The 18,948-nt window shown below is 32.9% G+C and overlaps 4 protein-coding genes across 5 annotated transcripts in view; all 4 read left to right on the top strand.

Annotated features, from left to right (window-relative positions):
• The window catches only part of LOC125836467 (60S ribosomal protein L18a-2-like), a 115,808-nt gene that overhangs the window by 49,474 nt on the left and 47,386 nt on the right, over nt 1-18,948 (top strand). The window lies entirely within an intron of this gene.
• Nucleotides 904-5,570, top strand: LOC125836443 (phospho-N-acetylmuramoyl-pentapeptide-transferase homolog). 2 transcript variants are annotated; one of them, XM_049515609.1, is made up of 8 exons: nt 904-1,238; nt 1,355-1,429; nt 2,109-2,326; nt 2,523-2,970; nt 3,063-3,127; nt 3,823-4,016; nt 4,228-4,436; nt 5,350-5,570. In XM_049515609.1, the coding sequence occupies exons 1-8, from the start codon at nt 1,071-1,073 to the stop codon at nt 5,530-5,532; spliced, it is 1,560 nt and encodes a 519-aa protein (XP_049371566.1). In that variant the 5' UTR covers nt 904-1,070; the 3' UTR covers nt 5,533-5,570. The 2 variants fall into 2 exon arrangements, with proteins under 2 accessions (XP_049371566.1, XP_049371567.1); XM_049515610.1 differs by having other exon boundaries at nt 936-1,238; nt 2,736-2,970.
• Nucleotides 7,134-9,651, top strand: LOC125836370 (40S ribosomal protein S14-2-like). The gene is made up of 6 exons (XM_049515545.1): nt 7,134-7,146; nt 7,835-8,004; nt 8,090-8,135; nt 8,941-9,026; nt 9,130-9,259; nt 9,390-9,651. The coding sequence occupies exons 1-6, from the start codon at nt 7,134-7,136 to the stop codon at nt 9,455-9,457; spliced, it is 513 nt and encodes a 170-aa protein (XP_049371502.1). The 3' UTR covers nt 9,458-9,651.
• On the top strand, nt 12,072-13,909 carry LOC125836444 (cytochrome P450 710A11). Its single transcript, XM_049515611.1, has one exon. The coding sequence runs from the start codon at nt 12,196-12,198 to the stop codon at nt 13,699-13,701; it is 1,506 nt and encodes a 501-aa protein (XP_049371568.1). The 5' UTR covers nt 12,072-12,195; the 3' UTR covers nt 13,702-13,909.

Below are 18,948 nucleotides of genomic sequence, written 5' to 3'. Positions count from 1 at the left end.
TTTATTAGTGAAGGTCGATATTCTATCTTATAATCATTTTCCCTCATTTTCTCTAGTTAAATTTTAACCTTGTTCGTAAGACCATCTCTAACCTAACACCAAATCCTTATTTGGTGTAAAATTTGATGTTTTGGAGCTCCAACCAAACACCAAATTTTTACACCATTTTGGTGTGTGAATAGTGTTACATCAAATTTGGTGTTACACTATTCATCACACCAATTCACTTTATTATATATTTTAATATTATTTCATTATACAAAACTTTTAATTAAACATTATATAAATTGTATGTTTTAATTAAATCACTTGTATATTTAATTATTTTTTATGTAATATTTTTATAATATTAATTTTAGATATAAAAGTTAAGCTTTTTTTATAAATTAATTTTTCTATATATGACTTTTAAATAAAAATAAATTTATGTTAATTCTACTATTAATTATAATTGGATATAACTACAATTAACCTTCACAAAAATTTTAAAATGCAAACATATAAATTATTAAACAAATAATACATTGCTAGCAATTTATATTATTTAAACAATTATGGTATAAAATAATTTTATATTAAACGACTATAAAAGAAAATAATATGAATTATATATGGTGAATGTTTTAGAAAGAATTTGTTTTATGAAATAAAAAAATATTTTTTTTCGGTACAAAATATGATGTTGTGGGTTGAGTTAATTTACTCTAAAATAATGCTAACACCAATTTTGATGTAAAATTTGATGTTTGGGTTGAAGATGCGCGTAAGGCTCAACGCCCTCCCAATTATTTTTATAAAACAAAAAAAAAAAATCCCTTTTTTTATTCGATTCTTACGCGCATTAATGGCGCGTTACACACCACACTCCGTAAAGGTTTTCTTCCGTGGAATTCGAAGTCAGGTGGAGGATTTATTTTTTCCCTCTTTAGCCATTCTTCTTTGAACTCAGTATATTCCCTTTTTCTTCTCTCTTTCTGCAAAACCAAACCAATTTTTCATACCTATGTTTGTTTAATGGAGTTGATGTTCATGTAAATCGGATAATCCTTTTGATTTTACACCTTTGAAAAATGTTAGTCATGCGATCTCACAAATCTTGTGCTTCAAATTTGGATTTGAATTCTGATTTCTATCGACTTGGGGTTTCTCAATTTCGAAAAGGGTCTCTGAATCTGAAATTTCAGCGTTTATTGATCAACTTTCATCATCTCCGATTAAGCTCTCATTTTCCTTTGAAGGTAATATTGTGAATAGTCTTTGCAAAATTCTATACTGTTTTCGTACCTTTCAAGTGGGTTATTGATTAAATTGACTTTTTTTCTTTGTTTTACGTTGCAATTTGTTTCTGATAAAGATCTGTAGATCAAGTGCTAGGCGTTATGGGTTCTGTTTGCCTCCTAGGCTTCTTCAAGTTCGAGCAATGGATGATGTAATTCTTCGCTCTTTTTTTTTTTTTTGTTATTTCTATTTTGTATCGCTGCTCTTCTCACTTAATCTATGAGAAGATAGACCAATGTCTGATTTTTTTTTTTACCAATTTTAGACATACTTATTAGTTTATGTTCCATTTGGTAGGATGTAGAATTTCATCATCGGAAAATGTTGTTTCATGAAAACGTTTTTACCTAAGAAACTAAAGTTTTTAAGTCATTTCTGTCTATACATTACGTCGGTGAAATATCATATTGGTGGAGGGAGGAAAGGTGTGAGGATGATTACTAGTAGCAAGGAATGAAAACATTGTTTCATGTTGATTGGAGCAAGTGCTATGAAGTGTGAAGAGCATAGTAGATAGTGACAAAAAGAGAAGTAGTTTGCCTGAGGAAACTATTTAGCTCAAGAAAAACCTTTCAAAAAATTCATCCACCAAAACAATGCCCAGTTGGAGTTCTTCTTTGATGGGAAATATCAGGATTCTAATTGCTAAGACAGATTGAAGTGGGACCTTTCAAGTGACTGCTAAATATATGTTTAGGCAACAGGAAAGAGGTGTACAAGAATGAAGATAAATGAGACAATATTCTATAACGATTTCCCCCTGCTGCCATGGAACAAACCTAATACTAGTTCGTTCAGTGTGATATGTCTTTTTCTTTTTTCTTATGTAGGATGTTGGGGTCTCTTCATTTCATGACTGGGGAGATAATAATGGAGCAATCGAATATAGGTTCTCATCAAGTGAAGGTGAAGACAGTGATGGAGATATTTTACTACAGCCAATCACGGATGTTGATTTGCCTACCTCCAAGGAGCAGCTTTATTCTGCTGACGACTCCGTAACAACTCACCAGCTAACAATGCTTGGCAGAGCGTACAAGAGAAAAAGGTAAATCTACTTGTACCAGTATAACTGGTACCTATATATCTTTATACCTGTTCAATGTGCCTTATACTTTGCTGCTATAAAATTATTGGACTGATGAACTTAAAGGAATGAAGATTGTCTGTTTAGAATTACTCTGGGGAGGTTGTTTTTGTTTATTTCTCCATTCTCTAAGTGCCTTTCAAACCCATTTATGCAGGATAAAATATGGCATTCTAAACAACATAGGTCTCATAATGTTCTCGACGGTGCTTCTGTCTCTTGTGGATTGTTGTGCATGGAAAATTGTTAGATTGCCCCTGGCTCCACTTTACCTGATGCGTCCCTTTCTCATCTCCGCAGTGGCAGTGTCTTGTGTAGGTTATGTCTGTGTCCCTTTATTTCGTAGTTTGAAACTTCACTCTGTAATCAGGAAGGAGGGGCCTGCTCGGCACTCTAGTAAGAAAGGAACTGCTACAATGGGCGGATTGTATTTTATTCCAATTGGAGTAATTGTTGCTGAAATTATTGTTGGGTTTTCTTCTCTGGAAGTTCTTGGAGCTTCTGCAGCAACTTTAACTTTTGCAGCAATTGGATTACTTGATGATTTGATAAGTATGAGGAATAATAACGTTGGCTTATCCGCTCGATTTCGAATCATGTCGGAGGTGAGCCTTTTTTCCTTTTTTTGTACTTTCTGCAAATCCTACTTTGGCTTCTTGTTTCTCTGGAGTTGACGGTACTCCTCTCTGGCACACAGGTAGCTGCTGGGACATTTTTCTCCTTTTGGCTGTATGCATCGGACATATCGTCACCCTACAGCATGTATACATTCTTGTAACTAATTTCATCAACCTTTTTATGATGGTAACTCACAAATCTATCTTATATTAACAACTAGTTTTTCTTATTCAGTATATCAACAAAATTTAAGCTCATGTATTCTCAGTCTTCAAATTGATGTTTCTAAATGAACTGGATTCGTCCCTAGTTTGGCTTTGGTCCTAACAAATTTGTATCCTGAATTTTCTAATTGGTCAATGCCACATTTTGAATTTTGTAGCATTCCGTAATTGGATTAAAAACTCTCTAACTTAAGGTTGCGACTAACTCAGGGGGATATAAGAATGACAGGAGTTACCTAACCAAAAAAAAGGATGACAGGAATTACTGATCTTGATAGCTTCCTAGCAGCATATACAAATGCTGGATTTTTTAGATACAACACTAATCTTCATTCTTTTTGATAGATCAGTTTCTTGCACATCTTCTGAATAATTACAGTTCGAGTGTTGAATACAAAAATAAGAACGAATAAAGAATGCAAAGCCTATGAACCCTTGCTTGAATCTTAGAGTTCACTTGGATATTCTGCTACTGAAGATGCAAACATGCTTCCTGTAGGGTGTATATAGTGACAGAAACCTGTTCTTTCTCAGTTAGTTATTAAATCCAATGTGGTATATGCATAAAAAATAGTTCTGTATCGCTTAAGGTTCATATCTTCTGTGTGCATGCAGGAAAACAGTGGTTCCCCTACCCGCACCTCTTGGGCTTATATGCCTTGGAAGACTCTATCCTTTTTTAACTTCGTTTTGCTTTGCTTCCATGGCTAATGGAATTAATCTTACTGATGGTCTCGACGGATTGGCTGGAGGAACAGCCACATTGGCGTTCATTGCTATGTCTATTGCAGTGCTTCCTATATGTTCTGGTCAGTGCGTGAACTGTTGATCCTTGTGGTGTTTATTGCAATTCAAGTGTACTGACTACATTGTCTTACTTAGTTCAATATTGTTCATGAAAAATTTTGTGATGAAAAAAGTTGATTTCATTTTAATTTCCTAGAGAAGCAGTGTCTTGAAACTTGCATTTTCTGAATGTTCATGATTCTTGCTGAGTATGGGTTTGTGCATCCAAAACAGAGCTTTCCATATTTGGAGCATCTATGGCAGGAGCCTGTGCAGGATTTCTTCTGCACAACCGGTACAGAGCATCAATTTTTATGGGTGATACAGGAGCTTTAGCCTTAGGGGGTGCACTGGCTTCTATGGCTGCTTGTACAGGGATGTTCTTTCCATTGTTCATTTCATCTGGTGTTTTTGTCCTGGAAGCACTATCAGTTATACTGCAGGTAACTTGTTAACTTTACCCATGGATAATTCTCTTTCTCAAAAATTCTGGATGATTATCAGTTTGTTTGCAAATATGATATTCTTAGAACTTCTCATTCTGGTAACTTTATCCTTTTATTTGGTATGCATTACTTGAGCCGAAGGTCTTTCGGAAACAACTGATCTACCCCCACGAGGTAGGGTAAGGTCTGCATACACTCTATGCATACACTCTATCCTCCGCTGACCCCACCTATGGGATTATACTGTGTATGTTGTTGTTGGTAACTTTATCCTCTCCGGATTTCTTGTTCGAAGTTTGCAATCTAGAGATGCTTCTATTGTCTACTTGTGTTGGTGTTTGAGAATTTGGAAGAGGAATTCATTGCTCTCTTTAGCCCCTTTCATTTTTATTTTGAACTTTTATTACTGTGGTCAGTTCCCCTTCCCTCTCTAGTCTCTATCAACCTACCTACCTAGCAATGCAACTTAGGTTTCTTACATTGGTTTCTCTTTCCCTTGCTTTCTCCTCATCGTCCATGTGTGTACTTCTCTTTAGAAATATAGTCATGGAGGGAATTAAGGAGAAACAAATGTGTTTTCCATAGTTTGAGGAGTTTGCATCACTCTACTTAAATTTGCTTCCTTATTGCTTTACGAATCTTTCACTGTGCAAATGTAATTAACTAATCAAGCTGGCTTCTCCACTCTCATAAGAATGTTGCTTCGGATGGTCCTTGTTCTTGGACCTGAGATGAGGTTGAGTTTTTGCTGTTTCTATAAGCATGGCATATGAAATTAATGTCTAGTTCATATACAACCTCTGCACCTTGATTGTCCTCACCTATTACTTAACAATGCTGTATCGAATTATCTCCACTGATATGTTTGCACTTTTTAGATTCAACTGACACAGACTTACCTGTGTCTTAGGTTTCCTTCTTCAAGACAACAAAACATTTCCTAGGAAGTGGACACCGCTTGTTTCGAATGGCACCATTACATCACCACCTTGAATTATGTGGAGTAAAAGAACCTGTCATTGTTGCTGGTGCATATGTTTTTTCTAGCATTTTAGCCTTGACTGCTGGATATGTGGGACTGACTTCAGTATAAACTCAAGTCATGGATCATATTGGGTCTGCTTTTGCTATTTCTTAGAGTACTGCATAGTTGACAAGTTTAAGTCACTTCCTGCAAATTTTCTCTTTTGCCTTCAAACTTAGAGAATAGATTGAAACTATTTTTTTTCTTTTAAAAAATATATGTAGTTATTTTGGTCTACCTCTGTAACTTAACTAGCTTTGAATAAGTAGTTATTATCCAAATATTTGAGAATCTTAAAATTACCCTATTACTGGCTTCTTCGTATTGCCCGTCTCAAATTCGGATAAAGGAGGAGGATTATCGAGAATCAATAGAGAGCACCCTCTTTATTTTATACCAAAGTAAAGTAATGGTATTTCTACGACTGTTTTCAATCCGAAACCCGTCCCAAGGCCCAAGTAAAAAGAAAATTGTTTCATTAATTTTAAACTTAATATATGAGTATAATATATTTTAAACATATAATTCTAAGACATATTTGATACATTTATAAATGTATCCAGAAACTCATTATGATTTTATTTTAAAAAACTTATAATTGATTTGATAAAATTCAAACTCAATTTTTCAAACGACCATTAATATGTATTTGATGTATCAAAGATGTACGTTGAATCTTATCATCTTAAACATGTTAGCTGATGGGGAACTATACTTTTCGTAACTATACTAATAAGGGGTGGGGAATGGAAGCGCAGAAGTGAAGTAACGAAAGCGGTTTCCTAGGCTTTTGAAATGTGTTTTTCATTCCAACCTTTTTAGAACGAATAGGCGCTTGGTACTTGTAAATACACTTTTTAGAATGATTTCGTGCTGAGCCTGGTAAAGGGGACTTCTTTTTCATTTCGATAGGTAGGGTAGGAATATACCTAGGAAGGAAGCGGAAGTGAAGTACAAAGGTGCCTTGAACAAGCGGGGAAAAGACGTTTAAAGCGGAGGGAAAACCTCCCTTTACCAAATTCACATGAAAAAATAATATTCTCTTTTAAAAACAAATTGAAAGAAATACTTTATCTGTCTACTTTTAATTATCATGTTGTGCTTTTCAAAAGTCAATTTGACTAATTTTCAAAGTTAAATTAGATTATATTAATTCAATATTTTAAACAAAAAAATTGGATAATTCAAAAACTACACGAAAAGTATAGATTCAAGTTTCTTGCATATCAATATGATGAAAAAGTACATCGTAAAATGTTAGTTAAAATTATTACCGTTTGACTCTAAAAAAGGAAATTATGACAATTAAAAGTGGACGGAGGTAGAAAGGATAGTTTTTGAAGAAATGGTGCAATTTGGATTTTTAAAAAAGACAATGATTCAATTAAACATTATCAGAAACATGTGGGGGTTGTTTTAGAAAATTTTAGTTTTTAAGTTTGATGCTGAAACCCTAACGCCGTCTTGCTACATATAAAGCTGCAGCTGAACCAAATCGCCTTCTCTGAATTCAACCTCCTCCGAATTGAACACCGCCGTTTCAGCAGAAGTCTCATCAGCAACAACACCATGGTAATGAAATCTATCGAATACACTAGTTTTCCTTGAATATTGTGGATGAATTTGATGTTATTTGCTGCTGTATCTTTAGGATAGCTTCAATTCAATCCATGAGTTATCTGGGTATGCTTAGATTAGTTATTGTTCTGGATTTCTGATGAAAAGATTGTACCTTTCCTAGTGAAAATCTGGTTTTCCTCTGTTGTTCTGATCTTGCTTAAAGACATGGTCCCCATTGTTAATCTCTTGCTTACAACATTTAGATATCAGTAGTTTAGGACAATGATCTGTGGAATTGGAACATACCCCAGTAGACTATCTTGATACTTCACTTCGAAAAGTGATGCAAATTGGCTACATCACATTTTAGCCATAGATAATGGTTGGATAAAGTTTTGCTCTGTAAACCAAATTGTTGAAGCTTATGACTAGTAAATTAAAGAATTTGGACAAGCTGTAGTTGGTTTAGAAGTGATGCATGAACTCTATAAGTAAGCCTTGTTGAAACTTGTAACTTAGTCAGTTTGCGTATTTAGGATTTTAAGTTTATGGGTAGAGGCCAAAATCCTTTTGGCTTAGTGGGTTCTTTATTGATTATTTATACATATTTAATTAACTTTTTTAACAGAGATTTAGGGGTTCTTTATTGATTATTTATACATATTTAATTAACTTTTTTAACAGAGATTTAGAGTGTTCTGCTGAACAGTTAGCGTCTATGGTGGATCTGCGCTTAATTAGATTTATTTTTTAAAAGGAAATTATTGTTTTGCTTTGTCGAATAATGAAGGAAAGAATGGTCAGTATTAAGCTTTCTATTGTTATCTATTTTGTTGTTATGTTGATGACTTGACCTTGCAGTCGAAGAGGAGAACTAGGGAGCCAAAGGAAGAGACCGTCACTCTTGGTCCTTCTGTGAGAGAGGGAGAGCTTGTTTTCGGTGTCGCTCACATTTTTGCATCATTCAATGACACTTTCATTGTATGTGGTAACCGATGGATCCATTATTCTTTATTGTCTCATTACGTTGTCTCAAGTAGTTACATACTTTGTTTTTGGACTGCAGCACGTGACTGATTTGTCTGGACGGGAAACAATGGTTCGTATTACTGGTAAGAACTATATCTTTTCACAGAGTAGGCTTATTTAAATTTGAATATCTTGGTACTTGGCTTATATGTTGAGGGGCTGATAAATTAAGGGATCAAATTTTACGTAATCTGGCTTTTACTTGCCTTCAATTCATTTAGAGTTATGGCACGCAATTGTAAGCACTGTTCTGACAACAAAAAAGCCATCTGAGTGACATCTTTGCCATGTATTTGATGTATACCTTAATGCTATCAAATAATATAAGAAAATACATGTGATTAATGTGATTGCACTGGATATGTTGTATACCTTAATTCTATCCTCACCAGACATGGCAGAAAGTCAAGTTTTGGGTTTCAATGGTTGTTAGGTTGCATTGTTTAATGATGGTGCATAATGTGATTACTATGTTATAGTAGTTGACATTTGTGATGTATTCTAGGTTTGGTGTTGGTTTTTGGCTTCTACTGCTGATCTCAAGCATTATGGGCCATAGTGCTTGTGTGATGTTTATTTTGTTTAGAAATTGAATAGATATAAACTTTTGTTACCTTTGGGATTGTATCTCCGGTTATGTTGAACATCACAAGTGCAATAATAATTAGGAATCACATTCAAAGATAATAGGCTATTGTCTATGTTGACTTTCAGTAGTTTCTGGATTATGAGCCTGTTATGATTGTAACTATTTGAGCTCTACTTCAAATTCTGTATAGCATTTCTAAACAATTCCAAAGCTCATCTATATTCCTGCTCTTTACCCTTGTCTTTGTTATTTATTGGGAAGAGGTGTAATGAATCTCTGCTGTCACCTGTTTCTAATAGGTGGGATGAAGGTCAAAGCTGATAGGGATGAATCTTCCCCATATGCTGCTATGCTTGCTGCACAAGATGTTTCTCAGAGATGCAAGGTTGTAGCTATATTCAGTTCTTATTTTCCCTTACCATCTACCATCAGTTGAATAGTGTGTTTCATTCTGCTCACTCTTTTGGATCTTGTCTTCTTGAGTACAGGAGCTTGGCATCAATGCACTTCACATCAAGCTTCGAGCCACTGGTGGAAACAAGACCAAAACACCTGGACCTGGTGCTCAGTCTGCTCTCAGGGCTCTTGCTCGTTCAGGAATGAAAATTGGTCGTATAGGTAATGTTTAGCTTTTATGTATCAAAAGTGAGAATTATCTGTCCATTATGTTAGTAAAACCCTTGTGAGAAACACTTAATGTGAAGTGAAATTGTAGATGGATCACATAACTTTCTAAATTATCTTGCAGAGGACGTGACTCCAATTCCTACTGATAGCACTCGCAGAAAGGGTGGTAGGAGAGGAAGAAGGCTGTAAGCTTGCTGCTTTTGTCAAGAAGCAAATGCGGTTTCTTGTTGAGAATGCTGCAGGTGTTAGTTTTGATATGAACTTGAATCGTATTCATCTACTATGTAGTTCTACTGATGTTGGCCTTGCCTATAAATTTTGCTTCTTTTTCGTGGTTAAATTTGTGAAACAATTAAGAGAAATATGAATTTTAGCCTTCTATCTATTAGCTGGTTGAGAATCTATATTCCATGGTTTTCCCGTCTTGTTGGTATGCTGATTGCACTTTGTATTAGATGGGAAGGGAGGGAAAATAAGGTGCCATTGTTGTGTTTTTTGTTTTCAAAAAAATATGTAGTACGTGTAAGTTCATCTCCTTTGCTAACTAATTGTTCTACCTAACACTTGATTTATATTCCAACTGTCACTATAACACACACATTTCTTAATTTGCATTATGTACGCATTAAAAACCCAAAATTTGTCTCTATCCTTACACAGATACCGTCCAAGGAACTTAGCCAGCCTCCGTTTTCAATGAAACTTTTATGTTATTTTTCACATGTCATGTTTGAGATTAACGCAAAAATCAAGTTTGACACCTTTAGTTACGGAGTCTAATTGGAAATTTGATAAGTTTATGACACTACATATATATATAAGAGATATATTCAACCCGATTTCTATAAATACTCATGGTTTACAAAGCCAAACAGATTTAAGTAAAACACTTGAAACGAGAACACATTGGAGAACTAATGTATGTAAAAAAATAAACCAAATTTAACTATTTTTGAGAAGGCACTTGGATTAACTCAAAAACGTTTCAAAAATGGAGTAATAATTTTTTAAAATGTTAAAAAGATGGGTAAAGTTAAATATTGTTGTTTTTGTCAATAAAGGACATGCCTTCTCTTGTATTCTCAATCACTACTAATCAGTGGCGGATCCATGATTTTCATGAAGTGGGTTCTGGATATAAAAATATACCTAATATTATTTGTAATTTTTATGAGGCTAACAACATACATATCTGACTATACTAAACAATGTTAATACATTTGAAAAAAATTTACATGGACTTATGAATGAGATGGTAAATAACAAGATGGATGAAAAACTAGGCTTCAATATAAACTAAGAAAATAAAAGAATATTATGAATGATTTTTCTTCATTCAACATTTAACAAATAAAAACAAAATATTAAACAAAATAATTATAACCTTAATTTCAGAATCAAATATATAGAAATATATCTAATATTATTTGTAATTTTTTGTTGATTTTAGAATGATAAGGGATTTTTTAGTTGAAGAAATAAAAAATAACCACAATAATCATATATGTATATATAAAGACTAGAATCAAGAGCGAAAAGCATTCAACAAAGAAGAAGACAAAAGAGTTTTTAGAATTGAAAATAATAGGGATTAGTGCCTTTTTAGTTGAGTTTTTTTTTTTTAAAATAAATTAAAAACAAAAAGGACAAAAGTTGTTGACTATTGGACTTTTAATTGTAAAAGTAAAAAGTTGTTCTACTTTTTATAATTTTTAAGTAACTAAAAGGCCAAAATTTACACCTACATAGAAGATAAAACTGTGTGTGAACATTTTATATATCAAAAAAACGAATTAAAACTAAAATGTGGCAATGGGGATTCGATCCCGAGTTGGCTGGGAAAATTGAACCCCCTCAACCACTCAACTAAGCTTCAGACTTGTGTTAGTGGGTTCAAAATTTAATATATACATATAAAATTTTAAAAACTGATTAAATATACATATATATACAGTGTTATTTTTCAACGAAGTGGGTTCATATGAGCCCACTTGAACCACTGTAGGTCCGCCCCTGCAGTACTAACCCACTAGCAATAGCATTCAAAAACGACCCTACTCTCCCAAAAAAGAGTAAGCATTCTTCCAACATGTTACATTACAACTTGTATTAAAATATCACCAATTATTAGCAACCTTTTAAGAATTTATAGATAGATATCTGTCACTCTTAGTAAACAGATAAACGTATCTTAACATCAGATTGTTAGTAATCCGACCTTAGAAAATGTATAGTTTATAACACATACTTGAATTGGTGAACGGTAATGAAATGTCCGATGGAATCGAGGTGGCCCCATAAGGTTAAAAGGATTTTGGGACAGAGAGATTCAAAGGAGAAGAGCAAATTCCCCATGTAATATTTGCTTTTGTCTCTTTGCAAATGTCTCCACTGGACCACTCCTATTAGTATGACCAGCTGGATTTCGACCCTAAATAATCATTCTCTATTCCCTAACGAGTCGTTTAACATAAGGTATAATAGTTTCAGGATACAATGCATGCATGCCAAACGACAGCTAAATTGTTATAAACATTGCTTGACTCTCTTGTGAGTTGAACCTTTACCATAGTCAATCAATTCGTTTTTCCGCTTTCCTATACCCAATGTAACACTTTCTCCATCTCCAAAAGTGAAACTCAGACTAGAAAACTGAACAAAATTCACCTTCTCGACCAAGACCACCTGTAAATGACACTGTACAATCTGAAATTTCTGCCTAATAAAATTCAGATTTGGTTTTTTCTTCTTCCACGTTTTCCAACTTCTTGCACAGTTTTAACTATATTTTTCTCTCTCAGCTTTCTTGTTTGACCCACCTATCCAACCTTCATCCTACTATATAAACCCTACACACCATTTAAATCCATATTATCAAATAGTTTCCGGTGGAAGGCTAAGGAAGAAGAAGAAGAACTATACTGCACATGGCATCCATTTGGGTCTTGTTATCCCCATGGATACCTTATTTCTTCTCTTTCATAGCTTTTCTACTTCTTCTTGAACAGATCTCTTACATCAAGAAGAAGCGTTTTCTTCCTGGCCCAACTCTTGTATTCCCCTTTCTTGGCAACGTAATTCCCTTAGTCACAAATCCAACTAAATTCTGGGACCTTCAATCAGCTTTAGCTAAGTCTACCGGACATGGGTTCTCTGTTAACTATATCATCGGTAAGTTCATTCTTTATATCCACTCAACTGACCTCTCCCATAAGGTCTTTGCCAATGTCCGCCCCGACGCTTTCCATCTTATCGGTCACCCTTTTGGGAAAAAACTATTCGGCGAGCATAACTTGATTTACATGTTTGGCCAAGAACATAAAGACCTTCGCCGACGAATTGCCCCAAATTTTACTCCTAAAGCTCTTGGAACTTACACTGATATCCAACAGAGGATTATTATCAAATACTTCAAGTCCTGGTTAGATGAAGCATCCAAATCCCCTAACACCCCAATCCCGCTTCGACTACTTTGCCGGGATATGAACTTAGATACTTCCCAGACTGTGTTCGTTGGTCCATATTTGGATGGAGAATCCAGAAAGAGATTCAATGTTGATTACAATTACTTCAATGTTGGGTTAATGAAACTCCCTGTAGATTTACCGGGTTTTGCCTTCAGAAATGCTAGATTAGCAGTTGGGAGATTAGTCGACACCCTTTCGGTATGTGTGGAACAGAGCTTAAACAAGATGAAAAACGAAGAAGAACCCACATGCTTGATTGATTTCTGGATGCAGGAAAATTTAAGAGAGATTGATGAAGCTAATATCAATGGATTACAAAAGCCATTTCAGTACACTAACAAGGAACTTGGAGGTTACCTGTTCGACTTCCTCTTTGCTGCTCAAGATGCTTCTACTTCTGCTCTGTTATGGGCAGTCGTGCTTCTGGATTCTCACCCACAAGTTTTGGAGAAAGTTCGGTCGGAGGTAGCGAAATTCTGGTCGCCAGAATCTGAGCAGCCGCTGACGGCGGAGATGCTCAGGGAAATGAAGTACCTGGAAGCGGTGGCGCGTGAGATAATCAGAATCAGAGCTCCGGCAACTATGGTGCCACATATTGCTGGTGAAGAATTCCGGTTAACCGAAGATTACGTTATCCCGAAAGGAACAATTGTGTTCCCGTCGGTTTTTGACTCGTCATTTCAGGGTTTTCCTGAACCGGAGAAATTTGACCCGGACCGGTTCATGGAGGAGAGACAAGAGGAGCGGGTTTACAAAAAGAACTTTCTAGCATTCGGAGCTGGGCCCCATGCATGTGTGGGCCAGAAGTATGCTATTAACCACTTGATGCTTTTCATTGCTATGTTTACGGCTCTGATTGATTTCAAGAGACACAAAACCGACGGCTGTGATGATATCTCGTATATTCCAACCATCGCTCCAAAGGATGATTGCAAAGTGTTCCTTGCACATAGGTGCACTCGATGATTGCCCATTTTTAAAAAATTTAATCAATTTGGTCCCATTTTAAATTTTTTTCCCTTTTTTTATTTTTTTAAATTTTAGTGTGTACATGCAACTTTATCAAATGATTCAAGATTCTTGTTAAATGTTTGTTGGAGCAATTGATGGAGTGGCAAATATTTGGGATTGTGTGGAAGATTTTTAATAAAAGAAATTCCTTTTAATTAGTGGAGTACTTATTATTATATATATATATATATATATATATATATATATATATATATATTATGGATAGTGTTATCAACATGAGCTCATAGCTTATCAATTCGTTTATATTTGATTGTATGGGGAATAATTTTTAAATGGATAAAATTTATACTTTTGAACTCAATCTTTGACCCATTAATTATAATTTGAGTACAATTTGGACATTGAGAGAATATCTGAGGTGTGTGGTTGGTAGTATGAGGAAAATATGAGATGTTTTCAATTGTTTTCAGAATTTTTTAAAAATAAATATTTTTCTTAAATTTAAGAAAAATGATTATTCTATGTGAAATAGATATTTTCTAGACCCTGGACTCGCCCCAACATGGGACTCGACTTCGAACTCAAACGGGGAACCTTGATCCTACGATCCAAGACTCAACTCCCGACTTCGACCACATCTCTCAACTCGAAACCCAACTCTTGACCATGACAGGACTCCTAACCTCATTTGGGGTCCAATCCTGACCTTTATTCAAAATTTGGCTCGAGTCTTAACTTTCAACTTTGACCCTAAACCCTAGTTCTTGATCCAGAACCAGATTATGATTCCCCCCCCCCCCCCCCCTCCAGGGACCAAACCCTTGACCCTAATATGGTGATTCGACTAAAAAATCATCGCAACTCCCAACCCCAATTTTCAACTTGAGATCTAGAATCCGACTCTTGACCTAATACTTGACTCCCAATGTCAAGGTCGGTTTCTTGGTTGTGTGGTCAGGTCAGGTCTTGTTAAATTTTTCTTCAACTTCGAATGTAATGTTGGTCTTGAAATATTTTTTGCAAATCGATTATCAGATTATAACTGAGTTATATTCAGATGTTGAATTCATATAAACTCATCATTCATGAAAATATGGTTTATACCCCTAATTATTAAGAACTAGAAAACTACCTTAATTTAACTCAATCATACAATTTTGTACTAAAAGAGTAATATCTCAAAATAGATAGTCACATAATTCCATAGATCACATATACAAGCTATTACATACTATTAAAAATATTTTTTCACTTTATTTAAAATTTTAAAAACAAAGCTATATTTAGTTATAATCTTTTACAAATAATATTTGATTGGTTGAATATACTTTTCCTAAAATATGAACTTTTGAATTTAGTGATAAGAATTTTAAAGGTTAAATTCATTTAAATTGATCATGAATCTTTTTAATGTGGAGAAACAAATTAAACTAAATCATACCTTGAATTCCCAACTATTTAAATTATTGATGAGATATAGATTATTTAATTTATGGTGATGTGGGTTGTGAAATTTTTTAAGTTTGGGAAAACACTGCCATGGATGTCTTTCTTCTGTACGTTAAAGAGTCTTTATCTATTTATTGGCACTGACCTGGAAAACTTGTCTTAACTAACAAGTAATCTATTTGTTTTGTTTTATTTGTCCATTATTATTTGTTCAATTTGAAAGCCAATAAATAATTTATTACTTATTTTTATTTTATCTTTATTATTAACTATAGCCATTTTTCAGTGCATTTCTAAGTCATAAGATTTGTTAGAAGTGTTTTTTAACTTACTCTCAGCTGATATTTTTGTACTTCAATTGATAAAACATTACGTGAATTGTCATGTATGACATGCATATCTACTTATTTAACTTTATATAGATTTAAATATCTATTTGTGGACATCTAAAATTGGAGATCAAAGATATCAACTGAAATTAAATTAAATAACATATTTATGTATTTTTTTTTATAGAAAAAACAAGTCATAAGATTTGTTATTTGTTTCTTTTTGGTATTGTTTTGAATTAATTGTTAAAACAATGATTTAAAAGCTTTCACATCATATATTGCTAAAAAAAATTTGTGCACAAAGCAATTTTTAAATTTGTGACAATGAACTGGTTATATATGTGGATATATTAGTTATAAGTAGGTCATCCTCCATATAAAATGAGCTGGATATGTAATTAGTGTACGTATCTGTCCTAAAAAAAGTTTAAAAAATATACATGACCTGTGTTTCGAACGAATTAAAACTTATATTCTTTAATTATAATTAATTAGTATATTTTGTTTTGCTAATTAATCTTAAAATCAAATTTCTTTGTTTGATACAAAAATTAGTTTTTTTTTCTCACTTGGTGTCTAGTACCACACATATTGGAGTCCGACTAAATCTCGCGCTGGTAAGTAAAGGAATAAAGCACTCTCTAATAAAGGTAACTTGCGTATCCAAGGAAACTCCAATTCAAAATTTTTGATTAAGATTGAAAGAGTACTTACCATTTTATTACGATCCTTGTTGGTGCAGTAGATTTCTTATTTTAGATTATCATTATATGTTTATAGAAACTATCACATGTTATACTTTCCTATTATGCCCTTGTGAGATTCACGTTAATCATTATAGCATAAAGTAACAAAAAGAAAAAATTGAGGGACAATCATGGGACATTACTGAATATAGAAGAAAGTTTTATTTTTATGACACACATGTAAAGCACACTTTAGGGTTCTAGAGTTTAAAATTACTTTGTAAGGATTGCAAAAAGGTTAAAAATAATAATTGAGGAACAAAAATGAGTGGGGCAGAGGTATAGTATATAGTTGAACTCAATGATTTCGATATATATATATATATATATATATATCTAAAAAATTAAACAACTTAATATATATAAAATTTTTGTTCAAAAATTAATTACCTAACACTTGAGGTCTTGTCTTTAGATTCAGAATTCATTTGGGTCGTTTGAAAAAAATGTATAACAACAATATTTAATATAATGTATTAGTAATGATGAGGTTGATAACGGTGAATATGTTTTTAGTATATTAAGAGCATAATTATGTCTTTATTCAGGTTTATCCATGCATTAATAGCTCTTGTTAATATCATGATTAGCTACGAATTCAATATATAATTAATACATATCTTGATTATCAGTAGATTGAGAAAATTTGGCGAGAAAATTAAAAAGTCTATAATATCCTTTTTATTTTGGGAAGTGCTAAATGGCCAGAAAATTAAAAAAACTATAATTTTTTTTTAATTTTAAAATAAATTGATCTTTTTTCCATTTTTTACTTAACAGGTGTTAAAGTTAAAAGGGTAAAAATATTTACAAAGATAAAATAACAAAGCTAAAATATCATTCTGACCAAATTTTCTGGCCAAAAGGATTTTTCCTGTTATTTTTAAATAAACTAATATTTTTTCCATTTTTTAATTAAAAATTATTAAAGTTAAAAGGGTAAAAATGTTCAAAAAGATAAAATAACATAGTGTGAAATATGTTATTTTACCATTCTGACAAAATTTTGGCCAAATTCTGACCAAATTTTCTGGCCAAATTATACATAGATTAAGAATCTTACTTAACAAAAAACATATATTAAATTATCTACTACATCCTATAAATGACACATAAAATTTAAATCTTGACTCTGTCTCTAAATAGTAAAAATTATATTTTCATAGACATAATAATTTATAATCTCACCAAACGGACAATGGTTGTAATTAGGGGTGGCAAATGCATGGATTGGATCGGATTTTGATGGATAGAATGTGGATTGAGTTAAAATGGATTGGATCATAATCCGCCCATATAAAATATGGATAAATATAAATTTGGTCAAATATGATTTGAGTAAAATAGTTGTAACCCATTTTAATCTTCTAAAGCAAAAAAAAATATTAAACCAAAGCCAAGTTATTAATACCTCAACCTCTACCATCCCATCCCACCCCCTCCCCTCACCTTATGACACCTCTCACCCACATCCAAAAAAAGTTTTATAAAAAATGCCAAAATTTCTTTTGTTTGCCCCCACCTCCAATTTTTTATATTTTGTTAAATAATGCAATTAGGAATTTTTATGATAGTAGAGTGATATATGAATATATATGGATTCTCACGTTTATCCATTTTGTCTATATTTGTACGAACTTAAATAGGTTGAAGTCCATATTTATCCATTTAAAATTATATGAGTGATCCATTTAATTTAATGAGAAAAATAATTTCATTTCACTTATATGGATTGAAATTGCCACCCTAGCTGTAATTGATGCGTCTCGATTTTTAAAATTTGTGATAGTGTCTTGTTATCTACGTATTTAATGCATTGCAGTACTGATGCAATATACAGCTTTAATGTCCCAAAAAAAAAATAAAAAAAAATGCAAACATAGATGAATACCAAGAATCTAGGTTTTTTTTTTTTTTTAATTTCGATAATTATATTAAGATTTGATTAAAATTGAATTTGTGCCAAAATTTCTAGGTAAAACTCTTTCTAAGAAATTATTAAAGTAGATATCTATTCCCTAGGGATGGACCGACATTATTGAGAGAAGGTTTCATTGTTCTCATGTGCGGAGCTACCTAAGACAAATGTATATATATATATGAGTGTTGACATCTCTTGATACAATTAGTTAAAAATTTAGTATAATGAACTAGTGATTAAAGAGTTGTAAAAATTGCTTGAAGTTATGTGTTCTATCCTGAGGCTCCGCCACTGATCGATTGTTCTGTAAAAAGAATTAAATAAATAAAATCTGCCTATAAAGGAGCATGGCGAAATATTGGAAACTTTGACATAGATAAAAAGATGGAGGGTCCAATCTCCAATAATTATGGGCCACGCAATGGGGTGATATTTTAATAAATTGTGGACGATACGTTAAATTTGCTGTTTTCATTTATTTGAATTTTGAAGGGCAGGAAATATAGCAATGTTTTTTATATGTTTAATTTTTCGATCATTGAAAATAATCTTTAGAACAATCTTCACTTAGATGGAAACTGATAATAAATCAGATAAGGTGATGATTAGCGTAACAATTAGTGAAATATTAATTATTTGTTATATGAGTTTTCTAAATTTCTGATAAATCTTACTTGCCTAATTATTTTTTTGGTATCATTACTCTTTTCAATTTTCTCATAATACAAGTATTTATTAAAGCAAAAAAGTCAGACATTGATTATAATCTTGATCTATATTTATGAGGTGCACC

This window comes from Solanum verrucosum, unplaced genomic scaffold (genome assembly GCF_900185275.1).
Source record: "Solanum verrucosum unplaced genomic scaffold, falcon-dt-bn FXZP01000278.1, whole genome shotgun sequence".
Lineage (NCBI taxonomy): Eukaryota > Viridiplantae > Streptophyta > Magnoliopsida > Solanales > Solanaceae > Solanum > Solanum verrucosum.
The sequence above is the reverse complement of the archived record's forward strand: the minus strand, read 5'-3'. Positions and strand labels throughout refer to the sequence as shown.

Bases quoted from the DNA above. Each gene is read 5' to 3' on its own strand.
- LOC125836443 (XM_049515609.1), top strand. From the start codon at position 1,071: ATGTTAGTCATGCGATCTCACAAATCTTGTGCTTCAAATTTGGATTTG. The intron at 4,017-4,227 runs GTCAGTGCGTGA...CATCCAAAACAG, and splicing joins AGTGCTTCCTATATGTTCTG to AGCTTTCCATATTTGGAGCA. The intron at 4,437-5,349 runs GTAACTTGTTAA...CCTGTGTCTTAG, and splicing joins CACTATCAGTTATACTGCAG to GTTTCCTTCTTCAAGACAAC.
- LOC125836370 (XM_049515545.1), top strand. The intron at 8,136-8,940 runs GTAAGAACTATA...TGTTTCTAATAG, and splicing joins AACAATGGTTCGTATTACTG to GTGGGATGAAGGTCAAAGCT. The intron at 9,260-9,389 runs GTAATGTTTAGC...ATTATCTTGCAG, and splicing joins AATGAAAATTGGTCGTATAG to AGGACGTGACTCCAATTCCT.
- LOC125836444 (XM_049515611.1), top strand. From the start codon at position 12,196: ATGGCATCCATTTGGGTCTTGTTATCCCCATGGATACCTTATTTCTTC.